The following is a 17,642-nucleotide window of genomic DNA, read 5'->3' as shown; positions in this document are numbered from 1 at the left end:
CAGCTGTGCTAGCAAAAGAATTAGATATCCTGTGCCCTGATGCTTTTCCTATAAAGAATTCCAAAATAGGTGAACTCCCTACTCCTTAGCATAACCCATTACAGCCGGCTCTAACCCTCTTAATTGGTATGCTGTGATCGCACCCCTCTTGATTGCACCCCAAGGGTATAACTGGAGGCAGGTTTCACTTTAGCACCTTTCATCATACAGGAAGTAAACTACTTTATGGATAAAAATAGCTCTGCATAGACTCACTATTGACACCAACCACCCCGGGTGACTTCAGGGCTCATCATTAATGCACAACTGTTTTAAAATAAAGCCAAGAGTCGCATATATAATTGAAACTGCAGGGCTAATGAGAAAGAAACAGCAAGAGGCCACATTGCTTTGAGGGCTGGGCTATAGATTAGAAAAAATCAGGGTCCGAAAAGGAACCCTATGGAAGGGGGTTAGGGATAAAGCTATTTTTAAAGCAGCAGCAACAGAAGAACTGGCGTCACTTAACACTCCAGTAACCAAGATAATTCACTTGACTGCGAGACACAGGGCATTAAATGAAGAATTATTTTTCAAGGTTATCCAAGTTAAAGTTTGGAGCAACTGAACATCTTCCATTTTACAATGACAAAATAAACAGTTTATACTGCATTTAAGGAAAGTGTCTTTGCCATATTAAAGGCATTATCAGAAGATGGATGTTATCCAGCTGTAAGTAAAAATATTTTTCAGGTTCCTAACATTTTGGAGTATAGAACTTGAATTGCTGTCTGATGAAATGTTAAACACATAAAAACAACTGAAACAGCAAATATTCAGGATAAAATGTTTATAACCTTTGCTTCTTGAGGGTTTCTGTGTTGAATAAGTACGTTTCCCATCTTCTCCAATGATACTTTAAAATGGACCCTCAAGCACCTAAATAACAGTGACTACAAAAGCAAATTGCTTGTTAACATTAATGACTGGGTGTTTTATGTGTTTTTTTAATTTTATATATTAAATATGCCCTTAAAATAGTTCTTGTGCTTTGGATCACGTTTTAAAAGTTCATAACAATGCTTTGATTAAACTCCAGTGTCTGAGAAAATTTCTTAAGTCAGGATAAAAAAATACTAATGATGACTAATATTTTTAACTTTTTCGAAAACATCTCAGATATAATCAGAAAATAGGGGATAAAAAAAGACTAAAGGAAGGAGAGGGTAGAGGTTAAGGGGTGGTGATGGAAGAGGAGAGGGGAAAAATGATTTTCACTATTATCAGATAAATCGAAGCACAGGTTGAGAAAGTTCATGATATTATGAAGTCTTTCACAAGAAAACACAGTTGTACGTTGGAGGGTTCTCATTTCTGTAATCTTTATTATTTGGCCAATCAAACTTATTCTTTTTGTTCCATCTGATTTACCAGCTTTCATGTAGCAGCTACCAGTTAATGTCCTTTAGCAACTTCAAATCATTTGCCAAATGGTGGTGTATATTTCAAGTTAAAGAGCTTGATATACCCAAAGGCTTATCTGGCTTTTGTCTTCAGTTTTTCTGTTTTAAAGTTCAAAACAAGTCACTTTTTCTTTACTCTCTGCAATCAATATAAAATATGTGTTCATAATACTAAAAAGAGCACGAATGTGTTTAGCAGGCTTAGTTCAATGGGTTAGTAGGCAACCGTTTTTCTAATTAGCCTTCCCCTCTGAACTTTGCTCCGCTTTAAGCAGTAAATAAAAGTGCTCTGAGAACCTCACAGTATTCCTCTTGCAAAAGAAAGGAGCCATGAGGCGATAAAGCATGTCCGTGTTAAATCTAATCACAAATCCCGCGTGTACGCTTGTCATTTTATTTTTTAAGGGATTGTTACCCCCCCCCCCCCAGAAGCCAGGAATAAAACTGCTTTGATGAATAACTGCTATATATTTATACTTGGGCTCTAAATTTAAGCCTCCCTGTGGGCTTTTTGAAAAATGTAGTCTGTGTTAAGGACCATGATTCTGTAAGATGTTTGCTGTGCTCCTGGGATATGCTCCCTTCCCTAATGCCCCGCACCAGAGGAAGGAAGGGCGAGGCGGTGGAGGCCGAGCAGGCTGGCTGCGGTTCTGGCCTGCTCGGGAAGCTCCTGCGCTCCCAGGGTCGTCGGCCTAGTGACAAGTCACCTCCTGTCTCTCTCGTATCTAAACCAAGATTTGTTCTGGAAGTCATTGAGCGCATTCGGACCCCAAGATACATTTTGTGGGACTCGTTCGGAAGTTTTGCATCCTTCCTTAAGTTTATTCCTAGGTATTTTTACTCTTATTGTTGCAACTGCAAAAGGGAGTTTTTAAAAATTTCTTTTTCTGAGGTTTCAGTTGCAAGAGCTGTTTCCAAGTAGTCATCAAATAAGTGTTGATCACCTACTGCATGCCAGGTACTGTTCCAGGTGTTTAGAATTCATCAATAGACAAAATACCAAAAAACCCCACCAAAACACCTTATAAGGCAAATATGTAGTACTGAAGATTTCCAGACTCAGAGCTCCTTTTGAGAAATGCAATAGCTGGCGGAAAACAGCTCTAAATTCTGGCATGGCCACCTCTGGATCGAACTGAATAGCAGTTCCCTTTTAAACTAGCCATGGGTATTCCATTTGCCAGGATTTCTCTCTAACTCATACAATGCCCATATCCATAAACATGTATTTAGATCTGCATGTTTCTCTCATTTTCATTACCTCTCAGGTTCACGTCCGCACTTTAGTTTTAGACTCCTAATCTAGCCACTACTTTATTTATATCATTTCACTTCATTTTTGGTTCCTCTTATCTAGTATGATATCATAGAAAAGGTTTCTATAATCAATTCTAAAGCAGAATGTTCTGGATTCTTGAATTGGCTCTGGCATAAATAAGTTGAGTACATTTGAGCAAGTCACTTACACTATGTGTGACCCAGTTACAGCATAAGTAAAATAAGTCTTTTGACCTATTAGTCAATTTGAAACTGAGTTCTATGAACCCCATGTTTTAACTGAACAGCTCTAATTTTATGTTAGGCTCTTCCTCAAGTTAGTTTTTGTTTAAAGAGATTTTATTACTAAAGAAAATAAAAGTTTGGAAACCATTGGGTTCTAGGATCTCTATGACTCCTTACAATCTTAAGCCTACATGATTTAACATTAATCAAAAGTAACTGTATTCTATTTAACTTTTTACGTACAAATGTCTTACTTCCTCATGTTGCTTAAAATTCCTTAAGTTGGAATAACGTCTTCTAGGCTGTCCCATAGTATTCAATTATGTTCAAAATAGAAAGAAATATTTACTGAAAATCAAGGACAGCTGGTGAAACTAAGCAGGCAAGAATGTAAATAATAACTACAGAATTAAGATTTGGAGGCGGAAACGGTAGTGCCTTGGGAAGGGTTACACGAGGGCCTCCAGAGTATTGGGGATATTCGATTCCTTAAGGAAATACATCATAAGGAATAGTTTGAGTCATTAGTGTTCTAAATGCTCTACACATATAAATTCCAGATGTTATAAATGGGAAAAAAAAGGAAATTTACATCTATATTTTCTTTGAATGAATCCCCCATTTCTAGGCCAAAATGTCTCCCACAAAGAAAGTCAAAAGAACCAAAAGTAAAGCTATCTTATTAAAACTGCTGTTAAAATTGTAAATGACATTTTTTTAAGTATGTTTTTTTATTGATTTCAGAGGGAGGAAGGGAGAGGGAGAGAGAGATAGAAACATCAATGGTGAGAGTCATTGATCAGCTGCCTCCTGCACGTCCCCTGCTGGGGATCGAGCCCGCAACCCGAGCCTGTGCCCTGACCGGGAATCAATCTGTGACCTCCTGGTTTATAGGTCAACGCTCAACCACTGAGCTATGCTGGCTGGGCTGTTAATGACATTTTAACTTAAAATATTTTGTTATTTATATTGAACAATTCTTCCAATAATCCCCCCAAATGGGAAAAGGCTTGTTGTATAAAGATATCTGAAATGTAAGGTAGTCAGAATCTGTTCTTTCTATAAGACTCAATGATGTTACACTTGAAAACTCTAAAATATAGTCAGTGGTGTATCTGGAAACAAAAGCAATAGCTTACAATTTTTATGAAAGAATAAATTTTTACTACATATTTTAATATAATTAAGTCAGAATTAAATACTAAATTAACATTTAATTTTTTAATTGATAGAAAAATGCACATTCCAAAAATGTGATAAATAGCTTTTATACTGCTGAACATTTATATCAAGGTCAAAGATAACCTCTCTTCCTGCTACAATTAATTTTTAAAGGAAAAGTAATTTTAAAGGTAAATTACTATATAGTTTGAGGAGGCTATATGTCTTCCTTAATAATGTTGAAACATGTAAACTATCTGCATTAAATTTTGGAAAACGATTAAATTCTGGAAAAAGACTTCTTGAACTACCAGCTCTGCCAGACACTCTGTTATTTAGAACACTCAGAAGACATTATTAACTACAATTTTCAAGTGTAGCCACTATTTCGAAGTATTAATTTTAGCCTTGCTTTTGAAACTGTCTAATGAGAAACTGACCAATTTGGAGACAACAGTTATCAAAAATCCATATTCCACAGTCATGTATTAATATCAGCATTACGAGTAGCTATTTTGAAACCCATTTTTGTTTTTTTGTTTTTTACTGTGTCATGTGCGCTTTTAAAAGTTGTTCTTAAATTTTATCCCCTATTGGTACCAGTACTGATGAAATCACAGGAAATGCTAAAATCACAATTGTATAGAAAAATAAGCTTAGAGATCAGTACAGAGGGTCTCAACATGGATAGAGGCAAGGGGTTAGGTATGGAGGATGATTTATTAAGGTATTTATAATATCATTTAATCTACTTTTATCTATTTTATATTTTCCTAGGAAATTATAAGCAGTTATTCAACTCTTTATCTTTGACCTTATTTTTAAAAAAATTTTAAATAAATTAAAAAGTATAAGTGAGCTCTTCAGTATGAAATGACAATGTATGAATACTTTGTTTACAAAGACATGTTATTGTATTTGACCAACCTTTGTACCAATTTTTGTAACAATATATTAAGAATTTATAAAAGAATCACAGATACCATAAAATTATAAAAATGCAATAGCACAACAAAGAACCATAACCAAAATAGATTCCTCCTTAGTAAACTTCACACACACACACACTGATATTTTCTTTGCTGACACAGAATCAATTTTCACATAAAATATCTTGCAAATACTCAAATAGACACAAGTTAAAATTTTACAAAAGTGTTTATATAATTCCAGTAGAGAGTAGGACACGTTAGAGGAAAAATATTTATGAGATTTTGAGAGAGAGAGACCAAGTTTTGACATGATGGGTGGTAATTCAGTTTAACTGAGCAAGAATTTACCATATATAAACAATGTCCCAGGCACTGATAATTAAACATAAGAATTCTCTGAATCAGAAGTGGACAACATACGTTTCCCTGAATATAAATGAACAGATACATCACTCTATCCCTGCCCTTGGAGAATCCCAAAGTACTAGTCTGCACTGCTATAAGGCACGCAGCTCATTAAATAGCTTTACAGACAAAATCATAAGCCACCCTTAATATGCATGAGAGAGGGAAAGAAAAGCTCTCATTCCTGGGCGGGGTTGGACCAGAGTGGCAGAAATATATCAAGATCAAAGAAATCTTTGATTTCCTTTGACCTTGATAAGATTTTTCAAAGAAAGGGAAAAAAGATACTTGTCAGTCCCTAGGCATACGTTCTAAGAAGCAGCATATATTGGAGAAAGAGAGAAAAGGTAAAGCATGATTGATGTAGGAAAACAACTTTCAGTTATAAATTGTACGGTATCTATGTACCAGGAAAATTTCCTAAATTAAGAACAAGGCAAGAAAGGGTAAATAAAGAAATTCCATTAGATTTAAGTGCAAAAAAATATAACTGAGAGCCAATTAACCGTTTAAAACAGGAAGCATTCAGTGGTAGCAGGTTTGGCTGAGTGGTTAGAGCGTCGGCCCCCAGACTGAAAGGTCGCAGGTTCGATCCCGGTCAAGGGCATGTACTTTGGTTGCGGGTTCGATCCCCCACTGGAGGCAACCAATCAATGTGTCTCACATCAGTGTTTCTCCCTCCCTACCTTCTGCTCTCTATATCAATGGAAAAAAATGTCCTCGGGTTTAGAATAACCAAATAAATAAAATAAAACAGGAGCCTTCATAGCAGCATTTACACCAAAGCAGAATTCAAGTGAAAGATCTGATGAAAGAGAAATAACACCAGAAACGACAGGATACTGAGCTTGCTATGGGTGTGTTTCTCTAAGCATTACATAAAGAAGGTAACGTACAGCGATTGAGGAAAAATTAATGCCTGATATTTTATATCTTCAGGAAAAAAATTAAAAATTCCTCCTACCAAAATACCTATTCATTGATGGTGTTATGTCCAAACAAGGACCTTTTCTAATATGGTCCACGTCTCCTATAAGAGTCTAACTTATTCATTCATGCATTTAGTTATCTGAAGTCTATGTGACAAGCACGTGCTTGTGGATAAGAGCCAACAATAAAACACTTCCCTGCTCAGGGAGCTTACGATCAAAAGAGGAGGGAGGTGAATTACTACCATCTATCAGGCTTCCCAAGTAGAAAACCTGACTCCATTCCATTTCTTTCTTCCCCTTCACCCTGCATTTAACATCACTGACCTGGCTCTACTGACTCCTCCTAACTCTTCCTCTAGTTGTGCCCCTTTCTCTTCATTGGCATCCTACCAGGATCTCTCAGTGTGGATTAAAAGCTTCTTACCTCCTATCCTTTCTCTCCAGCAAAGGCTTATCTTATAAAATGGATTTCTTATTGTACCAACACACTGATTAAAGGCACAACATGTCCCCCACCCCACTGACCACACCTAAACCCCTCCTCGTTAACAAGGCTCAGAAGACCTTCGGGCCTGCTGGTCTTTCTAGTCCCACATGAGCATCCCTGGTCCAAACCCACAAAAAGCCACCTGCTTTATAACCACAGTGATCACTCTCTCAGTTCTCAAATTGCATGATGTCCTCCCTTGCCGCCGACCTCTGCAAGTGTTGCAAGAACATCTTGCCTTGACTAACTCTCATAAGCTTCAAAACACTTCTTATCGGTACCATCCCAATACTCTATGATAGGATTAGACGGCCCTGCCCCACCACCTCCACTATACTTTCCAACCCCTCACTAGATTAACAGGTTCTTGAGGGTTGGGAACACTGCTTATATTGTTTAATAAGTCCATCTCTAAAGCTTAGAGTGAAGTACTTATTACAGTAAATTCTTAATAGTTTCTAGATAGAAAAGGGATGTGATAAATAAGTGAAGAAATGAATGAATGAAATGTGTGTAGTCTAAAATGATAATTTCTACTATAGTGGTATGCACAGAGAACTGCGTGAATAAAGAAATAGTGTTTCTAAAACAAATGGGAATGACAGTTTTAAAATCAATATAGCTTATTCTATCAAATTTTAAAATGCATATATTCTCTGACATAGGCATTCTACTCTAGAATTAAAGTGCTAATACAAAAAAAGGACGTTCTCTGTATTATAATATTCTTTATACTTAAGTATTTTTTGTAATAACAAATGTAGGAAACAACCTAAATGCTATAGGTTAGGATCTAGTTGAATAAATTACTATATATCCATATCACAGAATACTATGCAAATATTAAATATATTGATAGAGTTCCATGTTGAGATAAGAAATGATAAACTATATTGTGAAGTGAAAAAAGCAAGGAGCATACCCAGCCGGCGTGGCTCAGCGGTTGAGCATCGACCTAGGATACAGGAGACCGCAGTTCGATTCCCGCTCAGGGCGCATGCCCATGTTTTGGGCTTGATCCCCAGCAGGGGGCGTTCAAGAGGCAGCCGATCAATGACTCTCATCATTGATGTTTCTCTCTCTCCCTCCGTCTCCCTTCCTCTCTCTGAAATCAATAAAGACATATTTTTTTAAAAAATAAAAAGCAAGGAGCAGAAGAGTGTATATGTTACCATGTGTACCAAAGTGTATAACAACACATATTCATACATGTGTATATTTGTATAAGCATTGTTTATTTCTGGAATGATACATTCAAAATCTAGACATACTGATTGCCTCTGGGAGGCTCAACTGGGGACTTGAATTATCAGTGAGACTTATTAATGTGTATCCATTTATACTTTATGCATTCTTTACCATGTGCATGTATTAACACATAAAAGAAGAAATAAATCAATAATGAGTAGCTAAACAGCTAAACAAATAGAGGTTAGAGCAATGTCCCAGAGAAGGCGATGCCAGCTCTGCCGTTTGGAAGGTGCATGAGAGTTCAATTAAAATGAGAAGCAAGAGAAAAGCACTCAGGGAGCAGGACTCACCTGTATAAAGGCATGATATAAAACTTTTAAAAAAATTAATCCCTGGGGGAAAACCAAGACTTTCGTATCATCAGAATGAAGTATGTATTGCTGGGAACAGGGAATAAAGTTGGGCCAGAAGGGAGTTATAGCAGAGGAGGCAAGAGAGGGGGAGGCGGGGAGCAGATTACGAAGGGCCTTTTGTGCAATGCTATGGGATTTATTTTTAGCATAAAACCCAGAGGAACACATTAAAGCAGTGGTTCCCAAACCTGGCTGCACATTGTAGTCACCCACAGAGCATTTAAAAAATCCTCACTCCCAGGTCCCCAACTCCAGAGATTCTGATTTTATTGCTCCTGGTTGGGGCCTTTTAATTCTAATATGTAGCCAAGGTTGTGAACCACGGCATTAATAGATTTTAAATAAACTACATGTACAGTTTTACACTGTAGAAAGAGCACTAACCCTGGTTGCATTTCAACTGAATTTGGGGCATGCTAAAGTGTACAAGATTTCTAAAAATATTACCGTTACAAAAAAACAAATGAAGATCTTAAAAGCTTAACTCAAGACAAGCAGTAAGGATGGTTAAGAAATGGAATATTCTGTTTTTATGGAGATGAAAGAGGTAAAAATATCACGACGATTTCAAATATTGTTTCAGATGCAATTCTACTTCTGCCATATTACTGCTGTGTGATAGATCTCAGACAAGTAATTTAGTCTAAGTCTCTGTTTCTTCACATGTGAAATGGAAATAATAATAATACCTGCACCACAGAAATTTTGGAGGGGCAGACTGGGTAAAGAGTTGATCACAAAATCAAAGATATAACAAACACCAACAACTAATAGCCACCATAAATCTTCTGCTGTCTCATTAGACGTGCCGAATGCGTGAGAGGAAAAGGCAAAGCTTGACTTCTAGAATTTCTACGTAATCTTTTATTGAAATGTGACATATGTAGAGAAAACTGTACAAGTCTTAAGTGAAGAGCACTATGAGATGCCACAGACTTAATACATCTATTTAACCAGCATTCAGTTCAAGAAGCAAATGTTGTCTGCACCTAATGCTCCCTTCAAGCCATTGGTCTGAGTTTTTTCATTTGGCCCACTAAGTATTTAGACATACCCGTTACCAAAAGAAATATTACAAGAAGAGCTGCAATAGAGATGATGATAGGCTTACTTCTGGACAAGTGGGGTCAGGGGCCTATGGGATATTCCAACGGAAATAACCACAATATTTTGAGTAGGTAGCGCTAGAGATGCCAAGCCGATAGGCATTAGCAATTAAGTAGCAGTTGACATTAAAAACAGTTTTTAAAAATAATCTAATAAAGGTTTATAATTAAAATGATTAGGCATCATATGTTGCTGGTCACATTGTTTAAAAAGTAAGAAAAAGAAAAGAAAGAAAGAGATCCCACTCTTGTGGTAGCTTTAAAATCACGTCGTGTATCTGTCATTATTTAATGTACTTATTTATTTCTGAAAAGAGTCCTCTACTCTGAAACCATGGGACCTTCCACAGAGAAACAATATGATTTAAAATTGATATAAATAAGCATGTGAAAGAGATTGACCAAAGAACTTATAAGCATATTTGCACAGCCCTTGGACACAGACAATAGACAGGTGAAGACCAGGGTGCAGTGGGAGATGGGTGGAGGGAGCAAAGGGGGGAAATGGGGGACATCTGTAATACTCTCAACAATAAAAATAACATTTTTAAAAGTGTTATAATATTCTATATTACCAGGACATAGAATCACAAATTTTGTTCCTGATTAGAGATCCAACAACATTTTGCTTTTTGACCAAGTTAGGAGCCCTATATACATTTTTTTTTTTTTTAGATAATTTCATAGAAATCAACAGAAGGCACATAAAGTTGGGGACTCACCAACTTTGTGAGGACTTAATTGCCCACAAGAGACAAATGCTAGACTAGTCAGTCCCCTTGGCACAGAATCTGTGAAGAAAAGGTGCTAAAAAATAATTTGAAGCATTTTAATTTACAATAAAAGTACATGGCTAAGGAAAATGCAACGTTTTATTGTTGATGTTCAACAAATATTTACTATAAGCTGTTCTATATCTGTCTTTCGTTCCTCTGGTCTTAGCATAAACACTACCTCCCACAACACCACCTGTCCTAAAGTAAATTTCATTGATCCCTCTCCAGTCCCCATTTCCTTGAGAGCACTCACCATTATTTAAAAGTATATATTTAGTTGTTTGTTAACCAGCTAATTGAATATTTCCCCTAATGTAGTAGCTTATGAAAGGTCCGGGCATATTCCTTTGCTTTGCCACCATGTTCTTGGCACCTAGAAGAGGTGCTGAATTATTGTCAGGGATTCTAAATCTTGGCACTATTGGCATTTTCAGCCAGCTACTTCTTTGCTATGATGTGCTCTCCTATACACTGTAGCATATTTAGCAGCATCCATGGCCTCAACCCACTAGATGCCAGTAGCAACCCTACCCCATCCTCAGTTGTGACAACTACTAATATCTTCTCAAGTTGCATATATCCCCTGGGTGGCAAAATTACCCACAGTTGAGAATTGTTGAATTATTGAGGAAAAAAGTGAACAAATGATTGAATGAGCAATGAATAAATGTCTGATTGCTCCAAAAACAGAAGCAGGGGAAAAGAGCATTCTAGTGAGAGAAAACTGTAAATGGGTAGACACCAAGGGGGTCAAAAGTTTATTGCATTTGAGAGCTGAGAGGGAACTGCTATGTCTGAAGCTACCAGAACAAAGCTGAGCTGGAACAGAAGAGGGAAGCACAGTTCAGTTATGTAGGTCACGGTAAAAGATTTGGCATTTACTCTTGGTAGAATAAGAATAGTTTTAACGAAGAGGTGAGATGATTTAATTGACCTTTTTAAAAGGCTTCTCTGAGTGCTTTGATTTAGACGACAGAAGGGGGATAAAGAGTGGGTAAGGGGGACCAGTGAAGATGCTATTTTGTTACTCCAGAAAGGAGGTGATGGTGGCCCACAGAAGCATGGAGGTTGAGGAGGACCATACCAATCATTAGGTTAGGCCGAGTCAATCTGCCAAGCAAAATGGAGTCTATATAAATATTATGATCAGGAAGCATTTATCAGAATGACATTATATGTAAAGGATATAGGTTTGGTTATTTTACACATATGTAGATGAAACTAAGCCACTAATTTTCCAGAAGATTTTTAAAAACCACTTATTCCATGCATTTCTTGAATGACTGTGATGTCCTCTAAACTTCAGAATGAAAAGATCTAGTTTAAATTTATGAGCAAGAACCCCACTGAGTCTTACTGGACCTTATAATGAAACTTGCACTTAACTTCACCGTGACTGGAATAATCTCCTCACTGTGATATTCTATTTATTTTTGTGAAACATCTTGAGTAAATTCTTATTTGGAAAACCACTTCAAAATGCTTCATTTTAGATTTTCACTTGCAAAACTGCAGTGATATTTGTATAACATCTTTGCAAATGTAAAGTGTCATATGAAATTTGTTGTTTGATTTTCTGAACACTTTTTCATCCTATTTTTGTGTCAAATCTTGACTAACAAGCACTTTCATAAGCAAGTTTTCTCCTTTTCTCATAATCTCCTTCTCTTCACAGCTCATGATAGATCGTACTAAATATTGTGCCCGTTCATGTACATACAGCTCTCTGACGAAATGAGAAATCTAGGTGTTTATTTCAATTAATCACCTTGGGAGAGACTTGATCAAAATTTGCTGTAACATCCCTCCTTCAAAATCATCATAATTCTGGTACAGCTTTTTAAAAGAATATTTGGATGGCATACGCTTGATGACAATTCAAACATTGATAGCTGACCATAACTGAATTGTTTAACAAGATCACTGAGGGAATATTTAGTCTAGTAAAGAAAGTTTTTAAACATTCGAGAAGATTCCAACTTTGCAAAAATTAATATAACATTTAAATGACAAAATATTTTTGAATACTTATTAATGCACACTTGTCAAAGATCTGAAATTTGCAAAACTATGTAGCTTGATTTGACTTTTCTAAGTGCCTTTAGAAAAACAAACCTAGGCTTCATAAAAAGACTGAAACTAATGGACTGGCAGACTCCTCACTCATTCATCATGGTTTTAAATACTGTGAGACATAAACTTGGACGCCCACTTGGAGAGACTCAACAGCTCACCTATCTGTATACATTAGACATCTCTTCAGATCCCTCCTGCCTCACCTTGGTCCAAAGTCCTTTCTACCTCATATACTTGATATTAACTTGCTGTTAACTTGCTGAGAAGAGAAAACTGTCCTGTAGTTATGAATCACCCATGATCCTTTACAAGACTAAACAGGCCAATAATTTAAAATGGAGGTTTTAATCAATAATAAAGCTTTCTGGCCCAGCCGGGGTGGTTCAGGGGTTGAGCATCAGCCTAGGATCCAGGAGATCAGGGTTCGATTCTGGGTCAGGGAACATGCCTGGGTTGTGGGCTTGATCCCCAGCAGGGGGCGTGAGGAGGCAGCTGATCAATGACTCTCTCATCATGGATGTTTCTATCTCTCTCTCCTTTCCTCTCTCTGAAATCAATAAAGAGATATATTTTTTAAAATAATAATAAAGCTTTCTGTTAAGTTTTAACATATTATACACTTTATTTTATATTTAATGTCATTTAGACATTAATAGCATCAAACACAATTTTAATTTCCCATATTTTAATCTCTTCTTCCACCATGCAGAAGAACATAGTTGCATATTCTTTTCCATGGGAAATATCATCTATCTGTGGCTTACAGCCTCTCTAACTTCTCTGCTCTTTTTAAAATAAAATACCTGTAATTTCAGTAAACAACACTGCGATGACTTTTTCCCCCCAAAATATATCTTCATTGATTTCAGAGAGATGAAGGGAGAGAAACAGAAACATCAATGATGAGAGAGTCATTGATCGGCTGCCTCCTGCACGCCCCCTGCTGGGGATCGAGCCCGCAACCCGGGCCTGTGCCCTGATCAGGAATCGAACCTGGATCTCCTGGGTCGGAGGTCGATGCTCAGCTGCTGAGTCAGGCCCCGCCGGGCTGTGATGATTTTTTAATGTATCTTTTGCATACCAGGTTTTAACCTGTCAGTAATCAAATTTCTCAACCTTTGGAACTTACAATGGAAATGCTAAAAGTCTGGGATCAAAAACAACCCTTAAACATTTCATGAGAGACATGCGTCTGTGTGCTGGTGAATTTAAAATCACTTTGAGTTCTTTCTTTCCCCTCATGAGAGTTGAGATCTAAGCAGTCTGTCTCCAGCACTAACCAGGCTCACTTCAATATGGCACCATTTCCATCGAACACATGTGCTGTCAATCAACAAGATTATAATTACAAACTAAAGATGCCTCCAGGACCCATTCTAAAAATACTTTGACATCTGAATCTCTGAGAGTAAGAGCTCTAGCATCACAGAGTCTTCCAGATTCGCAGGACTGAAGTTCCTGAGATAGCTGATATTTAAAAAAGCCTGTGTCATGCTGATTATGTGAATCCATGTGAGCGGGAACACATCTGCAAATTTAGGATGTATTGGCATGATATGTGACTATTCTACAGAACATATCAGATTGATATATGCTATAAGAGTGAAAGAAGTGCTCAGGAAATCTTTGGTTACAGACATTCTTGCATCTCATTAGATTAATGGGTTAATTACATCTGAAATCATCTTTTGATTGGGAGTCTGGTTAGTTAATTTAAGGTGACTCCAGTGACATCTAACAGTTCTGTTTTTACTCCAAATAGAGTTTTGACTCTTCCGAAAAAGAGTTGTACAGTCTTGCCTATATGCACAGAAAAGGAGTACCCTGAATATAACTAAGTATATGTAGATAGGATTTTTCCATCAGAAAGAACTGTTTACTGCTATGAGAATGTCTTACAAGAAACCCTACTGGACAACCAGCCTTCTGACCAAGCTCCCGGGAATTCGGTGTAGCTTAAACTCAATACGTATTAGGGAAACCACAACATGAGTCCTCTGTGGTCATTCCATGGAGGACATCATGATGAGCTATCATTTCCCCAGGAATAGCAGGGACTATTTCACTACTTAACAGTATTGAGTCCAGTTTTTGGAGGACAACAGGTATTTTTCACCGAGTCTCAGCTTACTCTTTCACTCAAGTTTCTTGCCATGTTACCCTGCAACATACTTAATTCATATCATTTCTGCAGCAATTTCACCACAAAATGTATACTATGTATGCAACAAGAAAAGCACATTCAATCAGAAACTGAATTCAGTAACTAGTAAAGCTTGGGCAAACACTCAAAGTTCAAAAACTAAATCACCTATTTTACCATAGTAAAGATGAAGGTAGGAAATTGGAAAGAAATGTAAAATATTCCAAGACATTTTTTACTGTTTTTAACTAACAAAGCAGAGCATTTTACTGATCTCTGCAAGCTTTCTGTTTCCCTTTCCTCTCTCACTAAGCCAGCCCTGCTCCCCGTGCCTTCTCTTTCTTTCATAGGAATATTGGTTTATAACACTTTACCATGCACCTAACCTGTGTTTTGGTATCATTCTTTGCACAAAACCCAAAACACATATGGAAAGGGCAAAAGTAGGTTTATAGTTGTGAGTATGGGAAACACAGTATGTTCTTGTATTGTGATTTATTAATTATTGTATTATTTTCCATATGAACAACTGTAAACCTATCTTTGCCCCATGCTGTACACACGACACATTAATCAGAAAAAGAGATCTGTTTTTAAATTTTTTAATCACTAACATAAATGTCTTGAAGTCATACAATAATTTAATAGATCATAGAATTGTACACACACACACACACACACAAGAACCACATTAAAAGCCAGGCAGAGAAAGACAAAAATCACACGATCTCACTCATATGAGGAACCTAATGAACATAATAAACTGATGAACAAAACAAGTCCAGAGGCATGGAAACATGGAACAGACTGACAGAGCTTGGAGGGAAGGCAGAGGGAGACAGGAAGAGATTAACCAAAGAACTTATATGCATATATGCATAACCCACGGACACAGACAATAGTGGGGGGAAGGCCGGGGAGGGGCAGGAGCTGGGAGGAGGGGGGTAAAGCGGGGGGGAAATTGAGGGACATCTGTAATACTGCCAAAAATAATTTTAAAATTTTAAAAAAGAAAATCCTGTCACGCTCTGGCCTCAACATCCCCTTTTCTAGAATGGGCACCACCAATGTACCTACCCCATGGGGAAAATATGAGAAGATACTTAAATTATCATCTGGACTCAGACTTGAGTTTAATCCTGGGCTCTGCCTGTTCCCGCTGAGGGATGCCTCAGTTTCCCCCTCTGGAAAGAGACAGAGTTCATTGTCTGGCACCCACAGGGGCTGCTCTGAGACTCAGCTGCTTCCTATAATGACCCCATTTGTTAAGCGCCTGCTGTGTGCCAGGCTCCGGCTGTGCCTGTCCCCTGGGCCCCTCTGCTCCTCTGAGAGTGGAGCTGATACACAGAGAGATCCCAAGGAGAGAACATGGGGGGAGCCCCCTGCAGGTGCCTGGAAGTGCCCGGCGCCAGCAGCCTGCGAGCTGTGCTGAGCCCTGTCCTGGGTCCTGCCACCGCAGTGGCTGCTACTGAAAGCATCTAACACTGGTCTTGCACACAGCAGGTGCTCAATAAATGCCCTCTTAGGAATTAAGTCAACTTGCGCTCTAATCCTCACTCTAGGGCCTCGGGCATGTCACTTTCTCCACCTGAGCCTTGTTTTGCCCATCTGAGAAACGGGCTCCCCATGGGCACCCTGCAGGCGCAGCACCCAGCACCCAGCACCCAGCAGAGCAGAAGACTTAGTGGCCCGGGTGGCAATGTCCTCGCTCCCTCGGGTCAGCGGGCCAACCCGCCCCAGATTGTGACACCCCTCCCCCCCTGTGACCTCACCCCGAGCGGCCAGTGGAACCCCGGGGCTCTGTGAGGTCACCCCATTCCCGCGCAGAGACTCTCGCCGGCAGCCGCCTCCGCCGGTCTCTGTCCCGCTGAAGCTTCTGCGCCCCTGGGACTCGAGAGCCGCGGTCACCAAGAAGCTCCCGAGGGGGACCCGGGCGTTGGGGACCGAGGCCGCCCCAGGGGCTGTCCCGGGCGCCATGGGCCTCGGCTGGCTGCTGGTCCTGCTGACGGCTCTGCCCCGGGGCGCGACAGGGGCCAAGCGGTGCATCTTCTGTGACTTCACCGAGTCGGCCACCTGCCCCGGCGTCCCCATGACCTGCGGCGACGACGAGGACTGCTTCACGGGCCAGGGCGTGCTCCCCGGCCTCGGGCGCGTCACCAACAAGGGCTGCATGCTCGCCGTGTCGTGCGGCCGCCGGGACGAGCCTGTCCTCTACCAGGGCGCCACCTACAACATGGTCTCCACCTGCTGCTCCGGCGACCTGTGCAACGGGGCCCCCCGCCCCCCCGGCGGCCCGGCGGGGACCGCCACCGCCCTGGCGCTGGGCCTGCTGCTGCTGCTGCTGCTCCAGGGACTGTGACCGTGGGGCCCACGGGGGGCTCGGGGCTCCCTGCTCCCGGGCCCTCCTCCCCTCCCCTCCCCCTCCCCCACTAAATGGCCAGAGGCCCGAGACAAAATAAAGATTACTACAAATAATAAAAACCGTGTGCAGCACTTTTCCATGGGAATGACAGTGAGAGGGCTCCAGAAATAAGCAACAGTTCTCACGCTTTCATCGCTAAGGGGGGACGGGCTGAGGCCATTAGCCGGACGGTCTAGGGCCAGAGGCCAGGGTTCTTTAAACCGGGAAGGTGGTTGCTTAGAAAACACAGGGCGGGGTTGGCTGGACTGCATGGAGATCTTTTAAGGCTGCTTGTTTCGCATTATCTAGTGGTTCTCAAAAGTCCCCGACTCTTAGAAACCCCCGCCACCCTCAGACCAATTAAAGCAGAATCTCTGGGGCTCGGCCTCAGGAGCTGGTGGTCTTTTAAAGTTCCCTGAGAACCACTGCCAAGGCAGAAGGACACATTCTACGGCAATATTTTATTGGATGATTGTCTAAAATGGAAAGGAGAAAGTAAAACTGTCATTATTTGCAGATGACAGGATATTGTACATAAAAAAACCTAAAGACTCCACCAAAAAGCTACTAGATTTAATCAATGAATTTGGCAAAGTAGCAGAATACAAAATCAACATCCAGATATCGATGTCATTTTTATATACCAACAATCATCTCTCCGAAAGAGAAACTAA

General features: G+C 39.6%; 2 protein-coding genes across 2 annotated transcripts in view; one reads left to right on the top strand and one right to left on the bottom strand.

Annotated features, from left to right (window-relative positions):
- DMD (dystrophin) overlaps positions 1-17,642 on the bottom strand; it is a 1,831,916-nt gene that overhangs the window by 1,532,180 nt on the left and 282,094 nt on the right. The window lies entirely within an intron of this gene.
- On the top strand, positions 16,543-16,926 carry LOC107533001 (sperm acrosome membrane-associated protein 4-like). Its single transcript, XM_016207557.2, has one exon. The coding sequence runs from the start codon at positions 16,543-16,545 to the stop codon at positions 16,924-16,926; it is 384 nt and encodes a 127-aa protein (XP_016063043.2).

The sequence above is a fragment of the Miniopterus natalensis genome, chromosome X (assembly GCF_054644295.1).
Source record: "Miniopterus natalensis isolate mMinNat1 chromosome X, mMinNat1.hap1, whole genome shotgun sequence".
NCBI classification, from domain to species: Eukaryota; Metazoa; Chordata; class Mammalia; order Chiroptera; family Miniopteridae; genus Miniopterus; species Miniopterus natalensis.
Note: the sequence above shows the minus strand (reverse complement) of the source record. Positions and strands in the feature narration are given on the sequence as shown.